The sequence below is a fragment of the Zalophus californianus genome, chromosome 14, assembly GCF_009762305.2.
Source record: "Zalophus californianus isolate mZalCal1 chromosome 14, mZalCal1.pri.v2, whole genome shotgun sequence".
NCBI classification, from domain to species: domain Eukaryota; kingdom Metazoa; phylum Chordata; class Mammalia; order Carnivora; family Otariidae; genus Zalophus; species Zalophus californianus.
In genome coordinates, this window is record NC_045608.1 from 2,974,823 (window position 1) to 2,996,726 (window position 21,904).

The following is a 21,904-nucleotide window of genomic DNA, read 5'->3' on the forward strand; positions in this document are numbered from 1 at the left end:
ACACAGCGTGGGTTGCTGGCTCATTAAACTAGCGCAACACACTGTGATTTCACTTTTAGACATTTGTCAACTAACTGCCGCATCCTGCGCATGGGTGAGACCTTTGAGACTGCCTTGTCACCCACCATCTTACGTCAGGGCAGAGCTCAGAAAGAGGGTGATCGACATGTCAGGGTGCTTCTGCTCCAGGCGGCCCCCACAGCATTTTCATACTCAAAGGGTACATTTATTCTCTGATTTTGGATAAGCACCAGTGTATTTGTGAAGAATCTGTGGCAGACACAGAGATCAAGAGGAGCTGTCTACAGATGTAGAGATAGACAAATGTGGATTTATGAAACCGATGACCAGAGAATCACAGGACCGGCCAGCCAATCCTGAGAGATAACAGAGTTTAAATCCCTGTTTCAGGCAAGGAAGATCTTATTCTCAGCCCTCCTGTTGCGTAGACTTACTTGTATATCAACTCAGTCAGTGCTCACTGAGCACCCATCCTACATGGAAGGCTGCACACCACAGAGAATTGTCCATTCATTGTCCACTTGTTGGACAAATGTTTGTTATCAACCTGGAAATGGCAGGAAGCAGGAGTCTCAGGTCAGGGGAGCAGTTGGTTGAGGGGGGATAGTGAGGTGGTACTGCACAGTAGGGGAGCCTTGCTTGACACAAAAGGCCATAAAAAGGAAACAATATATCAAACCAAAGGAAGTAGAAGGAAAGCAATAATAAAAGCAGCAATTAATGAAGTAGAAAGCAAAAGCAAAGCAACTGATATATTCAAATGGATTTTCTCCGAAAAAAAATCAGTGAAATAAAGAAGTTACCAGCAACCCTGATCACAAGAAAGGAGAAAGCAAAACCAGACAGACCGAGGGGGAACAGACCACTGAAACTCAGAAGAATTTTACAGTCATAGGAGAATATTTACAGAAGTCTTTGCAAATAAATTTGCAAACCTAGCTGAAATGGGTAGTTACCAGGAAGAATGCTTCTCACCCAATTAACCCTGGTAGAAGTAGAAGAGCTTAAACAGATGAATTTCTAGAAGAGAAACAAAAGTTATCCAGGAAACCATCTACAACAAAAGGATCATCTCAGATGGTGTCACAAGGGAATTCTGCAAAATCATCAGACTGCATCATCCTAGTGCTACAGGAACTGTTCCAAGTAACAGAAAAGGAAAGAAACATTCCAAGTAATTGTTATGAAACAAGTTCAACAATAATACCAAAGGATGAGACAGAGGGCATGGGAAAGGAAGCCATAGGCCATCCTCATGTCTAAATCTCTCCATAAAAACCTAAAGAAAAGAGTAGCAAACAGAATCCAGCAGCACATAAAAAAATCATGGAAACCAACCACTGCAGTTACTACATTAAACGTGAATGGATTAAACAGCACATCAAAAGGCAGAGATTGTCAGACTGGGTAAAAACAGCAAAACTCAACTGTATTCACTGCCTACAAGAGATACACTTTGGATTCAAAGACACAAAAGTTTGAAAGTAAAAGGATGAGAAAATGTACCTGTGAACAGTAACCACAGAGCTGCCCTGGTGGTTCTAACACCAGACAAAATGGCCTTGAGGCCAAGAACTGTTCCTGGAGACAAAGAGGGGCATCTCATAGTGAGAAAAGGACCAATACATCAGGAAAACATAAAAATTATAAGTGTGCACACACCTAAGGACAGAGCCCCACAGCACCTGAAGCAAAAACTGACAGAACTGAAAGGAGAAACAGGCAATTTAATCATAATAATAAGACCTCTCGAAACCCCACTCTCAATAACTGATAGAACAACTGGACAGACAACCATCAGGGAGACAGAAGCCCTGAACAGCACTAACCCACTTAACCTGATATTTACAGTACACCCTCCAGTGGCTACAGAAGACCCATTCTTCCCAAGTACACACAGTTCTTTCTCCAGGACGCATCATGTGCTAAATCCAAATAAATAGGACAGTATATTCAAAAAGACTGAAATCATAAAAAGTATGTTCTCTGACCACATTTTTGGGAACCAGGGTATGGCTGAGGAAAAGGGGGATATAAACGTGGAAGAGAGACAGGGACTTAAATTTGAGGTATCATATGAATGCATGTGTACGTGTGTCTGTCTGTCTGTCTGTCTCAGAGGAGGTGGGGGAGATGGAGCACAGAGGTGAGCACAGGTGAAGGGTCTTCAGCTACTCATTGTACTGTTTTTTTATTTCTCTGGGTTTTAAACTTTTAAGTCAAAATGATAATTTCCTTAAAGTGCATGCACTGAAGCTCTCCTGCTTGGGTCTGAATCCTGGTTCCTTTATACACAGCTGACCCTTGAACAACAGGGGTTCGAACTCTGAGTCCAAACCTGCTGGTGGGCTATGAGATGGTGCCGCTTTGAAAACAGTGTGGCTCCTCCTCAGAGGGTTAAACATAGAGTTCCCATGGGACCCAGCAACTCCACCTCTGGATACAGACCCAAAAGAAACAGAACCATGTGGCCAAGCAAGCACGTGTACACCGAGGTTCACAGCAGTATTCATCATAGCCAAGAAGTGGACCCAGCCCAGATGTCCACGAACCCGTGAGCAGACACGGAAGGCCGTGTGTCTGTACAATGGCATATTTCACAAATACAAAGGAATGCGGTCCAGACACGTCCTGCAGCATGAAAGCATTATGTCGGTGACAGAAGCAGGTCCCAAAAGTCCCCATGTCGTCAGACTCCCTTTATAGGAAATGGGAGGAGGCAGATCTGGAACGACAGAGAGTAGACTGGTGGTTGCCTCAGGCTGGGCTTGGCGTGGGGGGCACACTGGGGGGAAACAGCGAGTGACTGAGGATGTGTCCAGGATTTCTTTCTGGGGTGACGAAAATTTCCTAAAATTGATAATGCTGAGGGCTCACAACATGGGAATATACTAAAAACTCCTGAACTGCACACTTTGACTGAACTAATGCTTTAAGTGAGTGAACAGATGTATGCTTGTTATGTGAATTACATCTCAATAAAATTGTTGTATTAAAGAAGCATTTTAAAAAGTGCAAAAGACCTCTGAATTTATTCAGAGTGTGTCCTATAGTCAGGGACAAAAGCCCCAAATCGCGATTTATAAAAGACATGCCCACAGATTGTTTTTCAATAAATTTAGTTGCCCAGTAAGTGAATACTTCATTGCTAACATTTTATTGCTACAGTACTAAATCAAATAAAATGTTATATGTAAGTGTGGTGATGTCATAGAACATAAATTAATGAGTTTTTCTTCATCTCGAAAATGTCTTTGTTTTCGGTCCGGTGATAAATTTTCTGGCTTTTTCTTTCTTTAGTGCCTTGTCTTGGCTGTATGGAAATAGCACTTACTAGAGATTGCCTTCATCGGGGACAAGTGAGGTCGCGTGACACATGTCCTCACGTGGCGAGTGTCTCCTGCGGGATGGCTGCTGTGGCGGGTTGGGAATGTTTTCTGCAAAAGCCACGCCATCGCCCCTGGGAGGAGGGCGGCTTACGGTCAGGCAGAGCACCAGCCACGGACCGGGAATGTATCTGGTTCTGGTCCCTCCACTAGTAATACTCCTGCTGTTCCCTCCAGCAGGTTCTCTTCCCGCGGATCGGGAAGGCTTTTCTCCTCGTTCAGGGCCGAGTTCAAGGCCACACTCCCGTTGCACGAGTGTGCTCAGGAAACATGGCACCGCAGACAGGGCGGCTGAAACCAGGGAAGGTGCCGCCACGGTTCCGGAGGCCGGGAGTCCGAGAGCGAGGCTCTGGGGCCATTGCTTCTGAGGGTGTGGGGAAGGATCTGGCCCAGGGCTCCCTCCTTGGCCCGGAGATGCTCTCTTCTTCCTGGGTCTGTCCAAATCCCTCTTCTTACCAGGACACCCCGCACAGTGGCTCGGGGTCCACCCTAATGACTCTTCTTAACGCGACTGCCTCTGTAGAGACCCCGTGTCCAGAAGAGGTCCTGGGAGTTAGGACCTGGACACTCGGCTCACACTCACCACTGACCAGCATTCCCTCCCCGACGGCTGACCATGGCCTCGCCTCCCACCCTGTCACATGGCGCCCCCCTTCGTTTCCTGCCCGGAGCTGCTTATATTTATTTATGGATGGCCTCAATTCCGGTTTTCCAGTTCGTTCTTTCTGCTCCAAATGGGCATAAATTCCCTAGGATCCAGGACTTTTCTGTGTCCTGCTCACTTGTTGTGTCTCCAGAGCCCAGCCCAGAGCCAGTTCACCTCATGCACCCAGCACACCCTGGTGGAAGGAAAGAATGTACGGGAATGTTAATGTGATGACTGTTTCCAGGCTCCCCTTCCCCCGAGGCCTGGGGGTGGAGCGAAAGCCGCTTAAAGGGGACCTGATGTCCTGTATTCACAGACAACGGACTCTGAAGTCCTCTCTTCAAAACTAAACTGTTGCTAGGAAAGGAAATGTCTTCAGAAGGGAGAAGCAGGTGGGAAGGCTGTTTTCATACGGCCAAGACACGGCACTCAGGAATCTGATGATTGATTCTTACGTCGCTTTCTCAAAGCGTGACATCACCTCCTTAAAAACAAGCTGCCTGGAAGAAAGGCAGGGTCCCAGGGCCGGACAAGGGCGAAAAGTGGGTCCAGACAAGACCCGGCCCGGCGGCGGCGTCTTGTGCTCGACGGCGTAGGGAGATGGGTGCGTGTACCCTGCACACGCTTTCCACTGGTGAACACAGACAGGGCTCGTGCAGTGCACGGGGGGTGGACGGTAGTCCAGACCTGGGTCCGGGGTTCCGACAGTGAACGGTGTCTGTGCCAGGTTCAGTCCGCCCGCATCCGATTTCTGCCCGTGGGAGCTCCTCCACCTGTCATCAGTGGATGGAAACCTCTGATTCCACCTTGAACGGAAGCTTTGTAGCTCGTGCCCCATTTTCTGCAGAGCTGCCAGATGATTCCAGAGACCCTGCCTCCCCTCCACGTGCATATCTCCTCCAGATGCGGCTGCCGGGGCTCCCTCCGCCAAAGCCGTGAAAGCACGGGCTGTGAAGCGTGGGCACTGTCACCTGTATTTACGGAGGGAATTCTGATTTCTGGAATTCCGGATTTTCTTGTGGAGAGGTTTGCTTGGGTTTTCACAGCCTTGACTAGCACATGTCCAGTACAGGGACCGCTGCCTGTCAGGTGGGGACGAGGCGGGTCTGAGCGTCCTCCTGACACACATGCGCTGCATTCGGATCTTCCATTGCCGGGGCTAGAAAGCTGCTCAGCGCGGCGGCCCAGGGCATTTGCGGAGCAACTCTAGGATGCAAGAGACAGTCTTGCGCCTTGAAAAATACTTCACCTCCCTGCAGGCCTCTCCCCCTCACCCCGCACTAAATGCCTGTGACATCCTTCTCATTGTGATGCCTCAAAAGGCCCTTCACTCTGTAAAGTGGGAAGGGCACAGCCAGGCCACACACCTGACACACTTTGAAACTGCCACAGCCCAAAGGGCACAGAGTCACATCTGTGCTTGCAGAGCCCTTCAGGGAGGCTTCAGTCACGAGGGTCTGGGCCTGGAAGCTAAGAGCTGGAGCATTATCTTGTTACTCTTGGCTTTAGAATACAGCCTTCCTTCCCCCTAGGCAGCAGAAACCGACCAGGAGGGCAGAGTGTGTGTGCGCGCGCGCACGTGTGCGCGTGTGTGCGCGTGCGTGTGTGTGCGCGCGCACGTGTGCGCGTGTGTGCGCGTGCGTGTGTGTGCGCGTGTGTGTGTGTGCGCGCGCGCGTTCTGGGTGAGGAGGACTGAGGTAAGAACATACTTTTCTGTATTATTTCAACTTCATTCGGTGCAACTCCATCATCAGCCCAAACTGGAAACCACAGATTTGCTGTAGGAATATTCCCTCTACTGCCCACACTTTCAGCTCGAGCTTGATTTTTGGAATTTCTCAGTTAGAGATGTATTTTAGCAAATGAGATTTTTATATGCTTCCATAAGAAAACAAAGCTAATTCTGGGAGGTCGAAAGAGTCCTTCCTTCAAAAGTGATATGCGTTCGTTCTGTAATTAACCACTTGGGTTATCTGAATGGATTCTAATGAAATGCACCCAGACCACTCCCCTGAAATCAGCTTCATTCAAAACCTTCAACCCAAAGGTTATTTTGGAGTTTGCACAAGGAGCACAACATCAACATTTAAGACAGTCACATTCGCTAACAGCTGCCTTGCCTTTGAAGGAAATGAGGTTTGACAGCAATTCATCCGCAGTGAGATGCACTGGGCGCCAGTGATGAAATCATTCCTGAATTTTACTTCACTTTTTCTTGGGAACTTGAGCAAGAAAATGTGTATTTACATACAAAGGAGCAGCTCAGCACCAGCTCAAGGATGGGTGGGATAAGAACATGCCTTTCTGAAGCTGTCGGGGGGTGTGAAGGCGAAGGGCGCAGCTCCCGTGGCTGGACGACGCCACCCGCCCGGCTCAGGGGTCTCCGCCTGAAGACGAGCGGGTCATGGTCCACACTGCATGCTCTGGCTTCGAGGCGTGGATGTGCAGCTTCTACCCCTGGCTCCCGGTGTTGCTTCAGGTTTTACGTTTTGCTTTTTTTTAAAGGAGGCCACAGGAAATATTTGGCATGAGACAACAGTTGGTCCTTCAGTTTAGGGAGGGTTATTTTTTTTTGGCTGCTTTCGTGATTTACTGTGCTGTGTGAAACACTAAATTGTACCTTCTGCCAGCAAGTGCAGTAAATTCAGTTAGTGTCCAAAGGAAGAAATGGGTGTTACCAATAGGACGGAAGGATGGCTTCGCTCTAAGCAGGCATTTCTCCCCCAGTGAGAACACGTGAAACCCGCTTCAGAGGCCCAGAGGCCCAATGGCTGGCGCTTCCTTCTCTCGAGCAGGTTGTATCGTGAGCTAGTCCCTAATGAGGCACCTCTGTCGTGCGCACGGCACGTGTTCGGAGCTGTACGTGACTGCTCGTGACCACACGCGTGCTGTGACTTGTGACCAGATGTTCTGGGGGAACTCCGGGACTGAGCACGGGTCTGGACGGAGCAAACGGAGGCCACCCTGTGCCGAGCTTGCTCTTGAACGGGAGTCCAGCCCGCAAGGATGTGACAGCAAAAGAAGAAAAAGTCCTTTCTGGAGCCGAATGCTAGACGAGGGGATCAGCTCTCCCCTCATGCCCCTGCCCACCCCCTCCCCGTGCACCTGTCACCCCGGCTCCATGGTGCGCCCCCCCGCCACATGCGCAAGCCCCACCACTGTTGTCCCCTGAATTCTGAGGTTATAGAGCACACTGAAAAGGAGGAGAAGAAAATCAGGAAGAAGGAGGCTTCTTGCCCACACACACCTTCATCCCATTTCCTGGCCCCACCTCTTACAACCAAAGCGCCCTCCCATCTAAGATATTTAGAGGGTCAGAGAGGTGACCTAGTTTCATTTTATTTTGTAGCTGCCAAGGACAAATGGTAAAGAGAAATAAATGATTTTTTTTTTTAAGTCTCAGAACTTAAAAACTACTTTTGAGGTTCCAAAGAAAGGCTGTTTTGCTTTCTAAGGCTCTGAGAGGTGCAAAGCCGCAGACCTCGATTGACAAGGACACCGCCTTGTAAAGGAGAACAGGAGGGACGTGAGGCTTCCTGGCCCCCCCTCTGGGGCTCAGGCTGGGTCATTACCTCCAGAATCGCCGCAGACATGCCCTCGGACACGGAGCTGTTCACCACCGCGAAGCAGTTCTTCAGCGCTGCGTGTAGGTCCTCCTGGGGCATCTCTCCCAGCAGCCGCACCCCAGCCGTCCTGAAATAGAAGCAGGGACAGCTCTTTGCCGCTCGGAGTCTTGTGGCGGTGGGGGGGGGGGGGGCGGGCTGGAGGGAGGACAGCAATTCTTCAGATGGAGAGGTCGGCATTATGGACGGCACTGTATGGGGAGGAGGGTCTCTGCCCTGCCCCGCCCCTGATGAACCTCCGACGTCGTGAATCATGCCCCCCAGGTATCAGAAGTCAAACATAAGGTGCTGGCCACTTTTTCTAATGATGTGACCATTTCTAAAATGATTGTTTAAAAAAATACTAATAGGGACAGTAATGGACATAAAATAAACAGAAATGCTAGAAGGGGAATACAACAAGCACCCAGGTGCCCACTGCCCGGAGTGGACACATCGTACAGGTTTTGTCTTATTTTTTTTAATCCAGCAACACTGATTCGTGTCCTCCAACACCCTCTCCGCCACTCACATAGCTGCCTCCGGTTTTACCTGCGAGTGCTCTGGGTCTCTGAGCAATATAAAGACGCCCACGTATCTAGGGGGATGAAATCAGTACTTCGCAGCCCCCTGTGCTGACGGTGGCCAGTGACATGGAGGGGCCGTCCTGGGGTACCGTGAGGAAACCAACTAAAAGGGGGCTGACCTAAACGGGAGATGACCCTTCTGGTCCCCGCCCTTTCCTGGGTCCCCACTGAACACTCGGAATGTGCTGGAGGGGCCCTGGGGCCACCTGTCACCCTGAGGATGTGGTCCTGGGCCAACTACATCTGGTCGCTTCTTACGTGAGCAATTAGCCACAACGTGTTTCAGCCTGTGTTCTGGAGCGTCTGCAGCGGGCCGGCAAACGCACCGTCGTTCCCCACGGTACTACCAAGCGCTTGATACCTTAGGTCTTTTAGTTTCTGCCAATGTGATCAGTGGAAATTATAACTTCAGAGCGGTTTTCATCGGCATTTCCCTGAGCGAGGGAGGTTGGGCATCTCCACTCCCGAGGGCATTGCTCACGCTACTAGCACAGCATCCTTCCTGTCGAGTGGGGGGAGTAAGAGCGCCCGGACCCCCCGGAGTCGTGGGGAGGTTACAAGAGGCGGCATCCGTGAGTGCCGGGAACGGAACCTGGGTGCAGGGAGTGCGGCGCAAGCATGGGGATGGGGGTGATGGATTGGCCGCTGGGCTTCCTCTCTTGCAAAATGCTTGTTTGCTTCTTCCACTTACCCCTTCACTTTGGCTTTTACTTCCCTTGTAAACACTGGGTCGACCTGAAAAGAGACAAAGGTAGATTTTAGGAAAAGCCTTTCGTGAGCCTAAGTCTCAGGAGAACGGCATATCATGGCCACAGAGGCAGACTCAGCAACTCAGGAAGGAAAAAGTCAAACCCAACAGGAACTAATACCCTGACTCCACTACCACACAACATAGGCAGGGAGAGAGGAGCGCTGGGGAGGAGCTCGGAGAAGTGCACGCGTCCTCCTGTCTGCTGACGGGCGCGTCCCCCGAGAGCCTACTGCAGCCCCGCGGGTCAGGGGCTCGAAGCAGAAGTCAGGCCCAGCCACGGGCAGTCTGCCGGCCCCACGACACTCCAACGGAAGGAAAGATCTGCGTGATTCATTGCAGGGGTGGATTCTGTCATGAAACCTTTGAGGCAGAATGAAATGGAATCCTTAGCAGATGTAAGACAAAGGACCTGACAGAATTAAAATTTTATTTTGACAGGAAGCCTTCCCAGAAACACAATTTTCAAGCCAAGGGCACGTCCATCAAGCTGATGTGTGGACAAACACATGGGTCCATCCACACAAGGGAATATAACTCAGTCACAGGAAGGAATGAAGCACCGGCACCTCCCACACCGTGGAGGACCCCAGAGGACATGACATCCCGTGCACGAGGCCGGGCGCTAAAGGCCACGTACTAGGTGAGTCCATTTCCATGCAACACCCAGAATGAGCAAATCCGAGGAGAAAGGAAGTAGGTAGGTGATTGCCAGGGACTGAGGGGGTGCAGACAGTGTGGCGTGGCTGCTAACAAGTCTGGGGGTTCTTTGGGGGTGATGAGAATGTACCTGAATTAGGGTGATGGTTGCAAAGCTCTGTGAATATAGTAAAAAACACTGGATTACATACTTTAACATGGTGATTTTGATGGCATAGGAATTATATCTCAAAAAAAAAAAAAAAAAAGCCAGGTAAAACTTTGTAGTTAGTCACAGCCTAGTGTCCTTGAGCCTGGCTCTTCCTCCTGTTTCACACCCAGAGGCACTGTGTCCAGGACAGGGCCCGTGTTCTGTCCCTTTGCACCTTGCCGATTGGCACATTGAAGTAACGCAGCGGTTGAAGGCTGTGTGTCCACCTGCTCTGCAACAGCAGTGAATTTTACTGCTTGCAGAGAGGCCTCAGTTTTAAGCAGACCCACTCGTAGATGTGTAAGGACCAGAAGGAGAGGCGGTACGGACCGAGTGGGGCTCAGATCCCCCGGCCACTCGCCAGCTCCCGGCTGTGCCTGTGTTGGGGGACGTCTCTGGGCCTCAGTTCCTTGGCTGCATAGTGAGAGTCGTCACGGGGCCTTGGGATGGTGGGGAGCGTCAGCGCCCGTGACTGCCCAGGACGTGGTACCTGCTTAGGGGCACAGAAGGAAACGTTAAATACCCTTCTGGAAAGAATGCACGTGACAGCTCAGATCTCGGCCCTGGACCAAGAAGATCTGTAGGCGTCACTCACATGCACGCTGCCCCAGAGACGCTGCCACCCGTCTCCACAGCCAGGACCGAGCGGTGATGAGCAAGACGCCCCAGGGCCCGGCGGCTGTCACAGTGTTCGCACAGGGACGCGCACATTCTCGACCCTCGGAGGCCGGACTGGAGCACCGGCCTGTGCATGTGGCTTGCTCTCAGAGGCCCTGGAGGACGTGAGGGGACGCTGTCCCACTGTCACAGGCCTCCCGCTCGGATGGAGCCGCAGCGTGCACTCACACCTCTGACTCGCCCAAGTGCGCACTCAGCCAGCAGACCGCGGCTTTGCCTGGGCCATCTCTGCGCCGGTGCTGTCAGCAATGAGTGCACACTGTTCTGAAGTTGATGCCCATGGGACACCAAATTCTGGGCACTTCTCAAAGATACAGAGAGAGGAGGGCTTAAACACATTTTACTAATACAGTGTCTGCCACCTCGTCCTGTTCTCCTGATGAGTGAGCTGCGAACACAGATTCAATTTCTATTCTCATTCACACGTTAGCGGTAGGTATTAGGAATTACAGAACAAGTCGGTTTAATGACTATGACAATATCCCTATACTTTATCATGCCAACTGGAAAAAATGTGTCTTCCAGAAACTTCATTTCAGTTTCTTTTGGCAAGGAATGCCACATGTGTGTTGGACCCCAGATCCTTCAAACCACTGGCATTGACTGAGATGCATCCCAGGAAGCTAACACAGCAAATCTGGATGCATAAGGAACACTGAAACTCTCCCCAGAAAAAATGTTTTTAGAGTTTAATGTATTTTAAGAGGAAAGTTACAGGAACAGCACTGAGGACAGATGTGTGCAGGACAGGCAGGGAGAAGAGACTGTGTGGGTGCGATCCCGTGCAGGATACAGACGTGGCAGTCACCATTTAGGTGCCGTCCATAAATGATCTGCTTGCTCTAAGAAAATCCAGATGCTTGCACGATGCAGAAACACTTAGCATGTTTGTGTATAATTGTTATAAAATTCAGTTGCTGGGGCGCCTGGGTGGCTCAGCTGGTTAAGCGACTGCCTTCGGCTCAGGTCATGATCCTGGAGTCCCGGGATCGAGTTCCGCATCGGGCTCCCTGCTCAGCAGGAAGCCTGCTTCTCCCTCTGACCCTCCCCCATCTCATGTGCTCTCTCTCTATCTCATTCTCTCTCTTTCAAATAAATAAATAAATCTTTAAGAAAAAATTCAGTTGCTGAAGTTTCTTGCTGAAGCATTTTGACCTGCACAAATGCTTTACGTCTCCACTTTTATATTAAAAATTTGCACACGGGGGGCGCCTGGGCAGTGAAGCGTCTGCCTTTGGCTCAGGTCATGATTCCAGAGTCCTGGGATCAAGTCCTGTATCTGGCTCCCTGCTCAGCGGGGAGTCTGCTTCTCCCTCTGCTGCTCCCCCTGCTTGTGTTCTCTCTCTGTCAAATAAATAAATAAAATCTTAAAAAAATAAAAATAAAAATTTGCACACAAATCAAAGTGGAAACGCTGCCAAGATCTGATTTCTGCCCCCTGTGTTTCCATTCACAGTCACATACTCAGGTACTTTCTGACCCCATGGGGAAAAAAATCTTATGTTCAGGAGTACCAATAACAAGAAGAGAACCTTTTGTGGGGTTTTTCTGGTTTTTGTTTTTAAGATTTTTTTTTTTTAATTCATTTGAGAGGGGAGAGAGAGAGAGCATGCACACGAGCTCTGAGCAGGGAGCCCGACGTGGGGCTCGATCCCAGGACCCCGAGATCATGACCTGAGTCGAAGGCAGACACTTAACCGACTGAGCCACCCAGGTGCCCGTTTTGTTTTTTTTTTGTTTTTTTTTTTTTTGAGAATGAACTGTTTCCCATCATAGAGGATTCCTGAGTACGTTCTCCACGCATGGGGCGTGCTGTGTGTCTTCAGGCAACATTATTACACACTTGGTGTGGATAGCACACAGGTTGGTGTCTTCTAAGTGGACAGCCAGATAGGCCTCACAAGTCATCTTTTGCAAAGCACCAACAGCTAAGCTCTGGAAGTTCAGATCTGTTGGAAGTCGCAGGCAATTCCCGCACCAGAAGTCAGAAGTGAAGTTGGAGCATCACTTGCAGCGATGAGGACAGTTTCCAGTATACCCCGGGGCAGGCCTGGAAGGATGAGGTTTCTTCAGCCGCCAGCAGGGGGCGATTGCTTGCATGCGGCTTTTGTAGCCTGCTGTACTTTGCTCCGGGTCGACTTGTCAACCTGCAGGCAGGAGACTCTACAAGAACCCTGTTCTGAGGCCTCCTTAACCTGCCCCTTCTCCTTTGGTGGAGCTGGGCCAGCTAGAAGCAATACCAGGGTTAGAGATGGACCCGTGGAGGCTGTAACACACTCCTACTCTTGAAAGATCTTTAAAGGAAAAACTCATACTTCTGGACGATTTGTTGTTTACTGCTATTAAGAGTCAGAATGTACTTGCCACATACTCTGGACCTAACCTACGCTAAGTTTTCTATATGCATCAGCTTACTTCTTGCCAGTGATCCTGGTATGACTGCCCCGCTTTACACAAGAGGACAGTGAGGGTCAGGGAGCTCCTGCAGTTTAACCAGGATCACGCAGCTAGAACGTGCTGGGCCAGGAGACCGAGTTCTTAAAACCACACTTCACCGCCTCTCTGCTATCTGCTCAGGGATTTTACCAACGAGTTCATACAAAGCCAACGTGGATTATAGAATAACTACCTGCTTATCTGTTTATTTCCCCACAATATCCTGTCTGTAGCTTTCTGTTTCCCTCCCTCTCTGATTGTTGCCATTCTCGCCACCAGGAACGCCCCCCTCCTCCGTCCCTAAAACCTATTCATCCCCAGGGCACAGGCCGAGGTCACCTCCGGGGGAGATTTTGCCCGGTCATCTAAACAAGAAATGACATCTCCTCCCCCACTTTCCTTCCACCTGCTACCAAACGCAGGCCTGCCTTGCCTGCTGCTTGCCCACCTCGCCCCCATATGAGTGCCCCTTTCCCTCCAAGGCCAGGCCCAGTGTCTTGCACACAGTTCTCGGCTCCATAATATTTGCTAAGTGCGTGGTGTGCGTGGTTTCCAGCTGGCCCTTGCCTTCGTTTCTCGAATTCCTGATTCTTTCTGTTGAAATGATCTTAAACAATTGAATTACATTATAACCCCTATCATGAAAAAGCAAACAGCCTAATGAAAGCCTTCTTTTGGCTTTCCATTGTAATTCTCAAATTCACATTTTTTATGATCATTTCTAGAGATCCCTCATTTTTAATTTTGTTAGCATGCTTCTGCTCTCATAATTAACTGTTTAGAGAAAAGTAATTCATCAAGGAAAATTTTAAAAGTCTGCTGAAATACCTAGCATGTTAACTAAAATTCAGCTGAAGGTTGGAAGTACAAACTGCATTAAACTTTTCTGGATTTACCTTCTGCATCAGTTCATTTTCAAATCTCCCAGTGAAGCCAAGTGGAACAAAATACAAGATAAAGAAAAAAAAGAAGGGTACATTTTTTATGTAACGAAAGCACATGTTATGAAATTTTAAAAAGTAAAAGCATTGCAAGCAGCAAAGAAAATTCTCATTTCCTCCCTCTGAGCTTATTTATTTCTGAGCAAAAGATATTGTTTCCACTCCCAAGCTTAAGGAAAATCATCTTTGATCTAAGAAGTTACTGTGAGATGTTATTAAGCTGCCATGCTCAGACTGAATGCACGTGCCACACTCCTTATCAAAGAGCACCAGCAAACGCACCCACTCAAGACCTTCCCAGAAGCAGAAGCCACACGCTTTGCTAAAATGGTTGAACTGAGAGATCAAAGAAGCTTTAATAGAAAACCAAAGCCAGACTCAGACCATCCTGCAGCTAAAGTGAATCCTGGCGTGTCCGTGCAGAAAGGGAAGAGTCACACAGGCGGCTCTTTTCCACATGACGTCATAGGATGCTGCCTGTGAGCCAGGTACCGTTCCAGGCACCGTGCCAATACTCAGCCCCCACGGGAAAGGTGCCACGGGTGAGGCAGGTGGCATTGTCTTGGTCATGCCTACTTTGCAGATGGGGAAGCTGAGGCACAGAGAAGCGAGGAGCACCCAGCTGACTCCAGAGTCCGTGCTTGCAACCACTGCACCACATAGCCACGCAGAACTACTCTTTGCAGAGCACGGATGAGGCCACTTGTTCTAAAGGTGTTAACTCACTGGCCAGCAGTGAGCAGCAATGAATGATTATGTAGATTCCGTATGGGACGGAGATCCCATTTTAAAATGTTCTTCCTAAGAATTGCCACAAAAATAAACCTATGTATGGCATCTAAAAAATAAAACAGGGGTGGGAGGGATGGGGTGGCTGGGTGATAGACATTGGGGAGGGTATGTGCTATGGTGAGCGCTGTGAATTGTGCAAGACTGTTGAATCACAGATCTGTACTTCTGAAACAAATAATGCAACATATGTTAAGAAAAAAGAAAAAGAAGAAGATAGCAGGAGAGGAAGAATGAAGGGGAGTAAGTCAGGGGGGGAGACGAACCATGAGAGACGATGGACTCTGAAAAACAAACTGAGGGTTCTAGAGGGGAGGGGGGTAGGGGGATGGGTTAGCCTGGTGATGGGTATTGAGGAGGGCACGTTCTGCATGGAGCACTGGGTGTTATGCACAAACAATGACTCATGGAACACTGCACCAAAAACTAATGATGTAATATATGGTGATTAACATAACAATAAAAAAATAAAAAAAAATAAAACATACACAGCACCAGTGATTTTTCAAGCGACCTAAGAACATTTGCACTACTATTTTATAAACGGTTGCCAGAGTCGGTAAAAGCTACTTGGCGAGCGGAATGGTGATATTCAGAAGGGCAGTGTGGTCCCCGCCCTCTGGGGCAGTACCAGGAGCCCAGCCCTGGGCTCCTTTGCGGACACAACCCCCATCGGTCTGACTGGACTACATGCTCCGTGATGGCAGGCATCATGTCTGCTCTAGGCACTGGGATGCGTCCACGTGCCTCCGACACAGTGGCACTCAGTAAGTATTTCTTGAAGGACCGAATAAAGAAGTCAGGTTCTGTATACATAAACATCCACGCACACACACACGTACACATTTATAACATGCGTACTGGTCTCGTGAACGAACAATAGCATAAATCATGGTAGCCCAATCTCCTGTTGAGACTCTGCTCACCATCACTGCCACACATCACATCCGGAGAAGGACACGGCACGTTATGCCAACGGAGCACAGTGTTCCCCGCTAAGGGGCATTCTTCCCGTTTCCCTGAAGGAAAGCACTGAGGCGATGCCAGGGACCATCAGCTGACCGATAAACGTCTTCTCTTTGTCCACACGTCAGGACAGACGGCCTCTGCACGTGCCGCGAACATCTGCTTTCTCCTTTGACCCTTCAGTAACCCCCTCTTCTGCCAGAGCCCCCCTTCCTTTGGTTCTTCCTCACCTCCTCCCCTGGACACAGGTGGTCAAAGTGGAACTGGGTACCTGGTCCTCTCCTCACAAAAGGGTGGGACGCAACCCAAGCTGGATCGTGGGCCTTGAACAGAAGGATCCGGAGACTAAGAAGCGGGTGGAGCTCATTTTTCCCCAGTGGGGTGCCTTGAACAGAACGTTCCCGGCTAAGACTCGCCGGCCTCTGGAATTTCTGGTCTCCAGCCTCCCAACTATTCTCTTGGTGGTTCTTGTCATCTTGCTTAAGTTGCATTTGCTGGAGTTGGAGTGACGTTTGCAGCTGAGGGGTGCTAGCTGAACGGTGCTGTCTCTTCTTCGCTGGTATGTCCCGTGTGATGGGGCTCCATGCAGAGAAAGGCCCTAGAGGGACCACTGCTGTGTGCACCACAATGATTCCCTAATAAGAGACGTTGCGCTGTTCCAGACGCCTTAGCTCACCCAGTCAATGCAGCTTTGTACTGAGAGGCCAGCACGTGACCTCTGAAAGTGTGTGATTCGTACCTAGAGAGTTTATTCAGCCACTGAGCTTCACGGTTAACAAAGGGGGACACAGAATGAGGAGTGGACACACATCAGATGCCACAAATAATGGTAACATTCGGGGTGTTCAATCTCTTACATGACACAGTTGTGAAAGCATGAGTTTCAGTGTGTCCCAAGGTTTGACCTCTGACCCACCTCGCAAATCCATTTCCAAATTCCTACCAATAATGTTGTAGCAAGGATTCAAATGCAAGTGTAAAGTTGTTTGACCCCTGTCTTTGTTTGGTCTTCAGACATGATGTCAGATTGAATCCTTGACCATGAAAGCTGACAGATGTCTGGAGATCTTTTAACGGTGAAGGGGAGGGCTGGGTTCGGCGGGGCGGTCAGCGGGAGCATACGTGTCTGGTCCCGACAGAGCCAGGCCTGCGTCTGGGGAGAGGCTCTTGCTGCAGAAGCCGCTGTGCGCTGGCCTTGGAGGGGACATACATTTAGTGGGACTCTCTCTCTCTCTCTCACACACACACACACACACACACACCATCCAGCATGGCCAAGTCAGTGATTTTCATACTTCAGATTAGGAAGCAAATCATGAAATCGATTTTTGGGTAAAAACAAGCTTTTTAAGAATGACATGGAATAGAATTGCATCACATAGCAAAGGATGGCACAGGACAGTCTTTTAAAAAGGACCACAGTTAAGCGGCCAACGCTTGATCTCGGCTCAGGTCTTCTCTCAGGGTTGTGAGTTCAAGCACCGTGTTGGGCTCCATGCTGGGCATGGAGCCCGCTTCAAGAACAAGGACCAGAGTGCAGAGCTGCGTGAAGCGAGAGAAGCGTTGTCTAGTAAAGCTTGCCTAGTGTGTGCGTGCGTGTGCATTCGCGTGCACATACGCTGTGCTGGGTTGGTTCTGCCTGCCCCCACTGGCTGCGCATGCACACACACGTCTTAACTCTCTTCAGAGACATCCCCCAATAACTGGGAACTGGCCGTGGCAGAAGCTTCTACACCGTGGAAATAGGCCAGTTGGGCTTTCAGAAAACAGGGCTCCCCTGCCCTGCTCCCCATGAGCACCGGTTGGTGGACACTCAGCAGCAGACCCCGGGTTACAGTTAGGAAGCAAACAAGGAAACCTTAGACACCAGCCTGTTCGACTTAGTGGAGGATCTGAGATGTGTGTCCAGATGCATCCCGGGACACACAGAATCAAGAAGAAAACTTGTCTGAAGGAGTTTGTGACTCGCTGGATTCGATGCTGCCTTATTTAGAAGCTCAAATTATCCTGTTTGCTGAGATGACATCATGGTTTGGATGGCAGCTTTTTGTTTTCCCCTAAGATTTGATAAAAACCTTTTATGAGGTAGGGATATTGCTGTGGCCTCAATGTTGTGTCCCCCACGTCCCAAATGCATACCCTGAAATCCTAACCCCCAAAGACGATGGTGTCAAGAGGTGAGGATTTGGGAGGTGAGTGGGTCACGAAGGTGGAGGCCTCGGGAACAGGACCAGTCTTACATGACGGGATCAGGTCTCACAAATGACCCCAGAGAGTGTCCTCGAGCCAGGAAGAGACCTCCCCGGCACCTCCATCTCAGCCTTCCGGCGTCCAGGACCAGGAGAAACAAATCTCTGGTGCTGGTCCGCCAGCCCATCCATGGGATTCTGTTGCAGCCGCCCAAAGGGACCAGACAGCTATGAACTGGTCAGACCCGAAGCCGTGGCTTCTGTCTTCAGGCCTGGGAAGGGCGCGACGCCACAATACCCAGACCGGACTGAGGTGTGGAAGACGCTGTCTCCCTTGGCACTGGAGGAGCCGCAGGTGGGACCCAGGGGGGCACGTCCGCAGCGGGATGCCTGGATGCAGGAACCGCTGCCCCCTTAGTGCTCCCGCCCTGGCCGCAGTCTCTGCCCTCGTCTGGCTGCCTGTCCTCTAGCCTGAGCCCAAGGCTTCCCTGCACTGAAATTAGGGGGGAAAGAGACACATTTCTGTGCATGCACTCTTCCTTCAAAAGTAGGCAAGCGCAGGTTAGAGGGAAGTGATGTGTTCCCATAGCAGGTGGTAGAAAAGCCTGCTCTCCTCTGGGACAGGAGCACCAGCCCTCATTGTTCAGTAGAAACAACAAAGTAACAGCTGTATCTCTCCTGGAGACTACGGCTGGAGAAGCCCTCAGCAAGCAGGGTCCCCGGCTGGCGACGGGGTGAAGGACGGGTCACAGGTGGATCCAGGGCCAGCCACCTGGGCCAGCCGCCCCGCCCCCTGGCCGTTGCACCAGCGCCTCCCGGGTCACCATTCCCTGGGAAGGGGTTGCAGTCACGCGTTCCCTGCTTTCGGTGTGTTCCCGAGCCTCCCGGCAGGTTTCCTTACACAGAAATGGAAGCACAGAGCCAGGCGGAGGAAGCGGGTTGTCTTCAGCGCGGCACCGGTGCACGTTTCTGTCCACCAAGACTTCGTTTTGGGGTTTCTTGTGCCCGGACACGAACACTTTGTAACAACTGTTTCCCAAACTCTGGCCGTTTGCGTGCGTTTTCATAATCTCGTATCTGCGTACCATCTGTATGGCTGCTTATTTAATACTTTTTTGAAGCCAATTCAATTTATTTTTAAAGAAAATTTTCATAGTTGGAAAGCCAGCATCACGCGCCATAAACAGAACATCGTCATGTAAATGGAAATAAGAAACCACATCACTAAATTCTTTGTAAGCCTGAGGCCCTCTCTCTCAGGAAGGATTTCAGCATCAAACTCAAACTTTTTCTTTCAGTAATGCCCTTCAGACAGCAGGATGGGAACAGAATTAAAATCGTCATCATCACAAACAACTCTGCCGCTACGGGACTTAACATAGAGCAGGGCACCGGGGGGCTGTCTTGTTGCCATCGGAAGACTGGTGCCGAGCATGAGTGTGCGTGTAGTGTGCATATGCGTGTGCGGGCACGTGTGTGTACGTGCATGCTGAACCGAACATATGGATGGTCTATGGGGTGATACATTTTCCACGTGGCAGATTCGAGCCCTTGATAGTTTTATTAGGTTAGGTGGCTTTTTTCCAGGTAAACGTATTGTCTCCAAAATCTGAGAGTACAGAGACAAGTGTGTGTCCCCCACTGTGTGCTGTGCGTGTCCCCAGGGAGCTGGGAAACTCACAGGAGTGCGTGCAAAACAGGTAAGACTCCTCGTCGTGTGGGAATCCACTGGCTCAAGTTCTCAAGGGCACCCCTGATGAATAAAGTGGGTGACATGGCAAGGTCGCAAGCTCCACTATCCCGGTTTGGCGAACAGGATCAAGGAAGTGAGCGATGCGTTTCCCCAGGAGGTGCCCTCTGCCGCCCAGCACAGACACCCCCCGGAGGACGGGAGTTGCTCCTGCGATGTCCCACCCCATCCTGCAGGAAGCACAAAGCCTGCTTCATTTTCCACACTGCTTGGAGTAAATCAAGGTTCATTCTCAAGAGACATCTCCACCCTGATTCTCCGAATCCTGAGTGCTCAGCCTGCGTGTGGGACAGAGCTGCACGTGCTTGACCCCCATCACTGAGGGGACCAGCGACTCTCCTGGAGGCCGGTAGAATGAGACGCAGGGTCTCCAGGCTTTCCACTGGTAGGGGACGAGCATCTCCCTGTGCTTATACATAGTTATTGCCCGCACCCCTTATTTCCCACACCCCTTATTTCCCATACCCCTTGGCTCCTAAAAGCAAGTCAACTAGCTGATCTGGTGCTCGGTTGAAGAAATAGCTCTGTGTTGGTTTGCCATGCAGTTTAAAGGAGCTTCAGAGATAACGTGGACCACCTACAATGCATGCCTTCTGCACCAACTTAGACTAACATTCACGTCACAGAACTTTCTCCTGATGTGACTCCTCTGCATTTCCATAAAAACCTACCCTTTATAGCAATAAATTAGCTGTAAATATTTACACAGCCTCGTCATCTTTAATCTTGGTTTTCATTTTTAAAAAGGCAGACTTCAGTTACTTAAACAGGAAAAAAATAGTTTGGTTAGAAGAGGAATGTCAACTAATTTTAGAAAATACATAAAAAGTATAAAGATGAAGACAGAAATGAGAGTAAAGTTTGCGGTGCATCAACTTACTTCAGGACCCACGATCACCATGTAAACATTAGGCTCTTCTTGATGCCATTCTTGGGAAGAAAAAGAGAAAAAAAATTTTACTGGTTTTATGCCACAGATGGAAACATAATTAAGTTTAATGTTAATTACGTGCTAATATAAATTATTTCATATCATTTTGTTCTCATTCATAACAAATTCTATGTATTTGAAATGTAAACATTGGACATCGTATGCTTATAAGTAAAATGCTTTTTCTAGAATGTTATGCGTTACCCAGATCTCTCCCGTACTGGACGATGAGAAGCAATGACTCCACAAGCCAATATGGACTTTGGGGTAACTCAAGCAACACAGCAAATCTCGAAACGTGTCCTACAAACTGACGTGTGTAAAACGTTTCCAGATAAGATTATGTTATTCTTACAATTATTCACTGTTTTTGTGATTTCCTCAGAAGCCGAGGGCACAGGAAAGTAGAAATGAGTGAGATCACTACCCAGTGCTCCTATTTTTCTGGTTGTTTCCAGAGGAACCACCTAGAATCAGTTCTGCTCATGTGGAAAGATGGAGACAGCAAAATTGAAAGTCCTACAGAGAGGAACGCTGAGAGCAGTCCCCAAACAGAATTCTGTAAACAAAATGTACCTGAGAACGCGTCCACCAAGTAAAGAGGGTCCTTAACTTGTCTAAGTCCACACACCAGGAGAAAGATGTGTAAATTATCAGCATTTTGCTTAATCCCTGCAAGAGAAGAGTTCAGATATTTTCAATGGAGAGGAGGCAGCTGTATACCATGGGAGCAAAGACCCCGAGACAGGAAGGTCAGGTGTGAGCCACAGGGCTCCGACCTCTGCCCCTGCCTCCCCGCAACCTTCACACAATTCACTGCGTGAATGGACTGCTCCTCCCGGTGGGTGAACCTGAGCTGAGTTTAGCCCAGTAACTGGACTGTACAGTGAAGAAGGGGCAGTTCTTACGGAAATGTGAGCCACGGGCCCTGGAAAATATTTGGGTACAATTCTGGTTAGAAGAGATTTTCTTCCTGCAAGTAGAGGGGCGCTTTATGTAGTAAGGTATTCCCGAGTCCGCATGTGTTCACTGAGGTGCACACACTGAGTGCGGACGTGCCCACGGGTACGTGAAATAAAGGGTTTAGGTCACACAGTGGCTCCCCTCAGTGAGAGGTGGAACAGCTTCTTGGCCCCTCGGCTCCAGGCTGGCCTGGTGGTTAGTGTCGGCCAACAGAGCCCAGTGGAAGGACAGCGAGTGACTTCCGAGTCTCGGCCGTGGGAAGCCCCGTGTCACTGTCTGTCGCCCCCCAGAGCACCACCACCCAGAGGACCAGGCCGGCTGCCTCCTTGAGGACGAGGCTCTGCAGGGAGAGGCCCGGCTGCCCCCGCCGAGGAGGCCACACAGGAGTTGCAGGCCTAGGCCCACGTGAAGGGAGCGCGGA

General features: G+C 49.9%; 1 protein-coding gene across 1 annotated transcript in view; it reads right to left on the reverse strand.

Moving 5' to 3' along the window:
• The window catches only part of GLT1D1 (glycosyltransferase 1 domain containing 1), a 79,577-nt gene that overhangs the window by 7,199 nt on the left and 50,474 nt on the right, over positions 1-21,904 (reverse strand). The window contains exons 7-10 of the mRNA XM_027576248.2: positions 21,097-21,192; positions 20,470-20,519; positions 8,934-8,977; positions 7,626-7,746 (exon numbers count right to left, since the gene is read on the reverse strand). Coding sequence (XP_027432049.1) covers positions 7,626-7,746; positions 8,934-8,977; positions 20,470-20,519; positions 21,097-21,192 — 311 coding nt within the window. The remainder of the gene's footprint in view (positions 1-7,625; positions 7,747-8,933; positions 8,978-20,469; positions 20,520-21,096; positions 21,193-21,904) is intronic.